Genomic DNA, 1,383 nt, shown 5'->3' with positions numbered 1-1,383 from the left:
TAATGTGGTGGCCGATATGTTATCAAGGGCAAGGTATGAGGGTGAAGAAGATTTGCACTCCGACGAAGAAGATGTTGGCCTAAACTTCTTTACGGTTTCTTGTGCTCGGGTGCTTGCCGTGTTTAAAGTAGAAGATTATGAGGGTGAATTCGTCGAAATTGGAAAGTACTTAAGCTCTCTTTCAAAGGATGAATCATGGTCAAAGGAAGACTTCTACCGAATTAGGAAGAAGGCCTACAAGTTCTTCCTCAAAGAAGGACATCTATGGAAGTTTACAAAGATGTAGCAAGCTATGTTGAAACATGTGAGCAATGCCAATTACACTCGAATATTCAACATAGGGATGAAATTCATCTGACATATCCATTATCAATGCACTATAAGCGGTTATTAGACATAGTGGTTATGCCGATGGGACTGGGGCAAACAAAGTATCTCGTGCTAGCAAGAGAGGATCTCACCAACCAAGTAGAAGGACGGACGCTGAGGAATAAAACAACTTCGGCGGTTTGTAAGTTTCTCCTTGAAGATGTTATTTGTCGATACGGATGTGTTGGAAAAATAGTAGCTGATAGGGGAGAATTAGATGCAAATGAAGCTAAAGAATTCTTTTCAAGAATAGGCGTCAAACTATCGCTCACCATGGCATACAACCTGGACGCAAATGGGAAGGTGGAACGAGGACATAGTCCGATTGTAAAAGCTTTAGCAAAGACTCGCGATGGCAAGATGGGGAATTGGCCACGATTACTACCTTATGCATTGTGGGCTGATAAAACTACACATAGCACGACTACAGGATATATGCCGGCCGAACTCATATTAGGGCAAAAACCAATAATGTCTATCGAGCAAAGTGTTGCTTCGTGGACATCTTTGCCATGGCAAGAGGAAATGAGTCGGGAAGACTTGCTAGCCATGAGGAATCAACAACTAGAACGGAGGCCCGAAGATGTCGAGTTGGCAATAGAACGGTTGCGCCAAGCTCGATTGAAGAACAAGGAGAATTTTGATAGAAAGCATCGTCTTCGACAAAGAAAAATTGAAGAAGGAGATTGGGTTCTTGTCTATGATAGTAGTCTCAATAATCAATATAGCACTGCTTGAAAGTTCGCAAAACGATGGTTTGGCCCGTATATGGTCAAGAAAATAGAAAGCAATGCAACCTATTTTTTAGCGGAGTTAGATGGAACTCGACTTGCTTTGCCAATTGCAGGAAAACAAATCAAGATCTTTAAAAGAAGAGCCTCGAACATTGAGGTTGAAAAAGAGTAATTAAAAGAGGAACCTCACCACAATTGGCACATATCGGTGGATGTGTAGGTTTGGTGGGGGTGAATGTCGTGTGGTTTTTCACACACGATATGAAAAATAGTAAAACAA

At 41.6% G+C, this 1,383-nt stretch overlaps 1 protein-coding gene across 1 annotated transcript; it reads left to right on the top strand.

Moving 5' to 3' along the window:
- Positions 1-405: 405 nt before the first annotated feature.
- Positions 406-1,107, top strand: LOC147855543 (uncharacterized). The gene has a single exon (XM_087330087.1). It carries the CDS (start codon positions 406-408, stop codon positions 1,105-1,107), a length of 702 nt encoding a protein of 233 aa, XP_087186213.1.
- Positions 1,108-1,383: the final 276 nt, after the last annotated feature.

Source organism: Azolla caroliniana, unplaced genomic scaffold, assembly GCF_043228905.1.
Source record: "Azolla caroliniana isolate FFs.n. ecotype wild unplaced genomic scaffold, voAzoCaro1.0.p SCAF_14, whole genome shotgun sequence".
NCBI lineage: Eukaryota > Viridiplantae > Streptophyta > Polypodiopsida > Salviniales > Salviniaceae > Azolla > Azolla caroliniana.
Note: the sequence above shows the minus strand (reverse complement) of the source record. Positions and strands in the feature narration are given on the sequence as shown.

Excerpts from the sequence above, each read along its gene's own strand:
- LOC147855543 (XM_087330087.1), top strand. The coding sequence starts at position 406 with ATGCCGATGGGACTGGGGCAAACAAAGTATCTCGTGCTAGCAAGAGAG.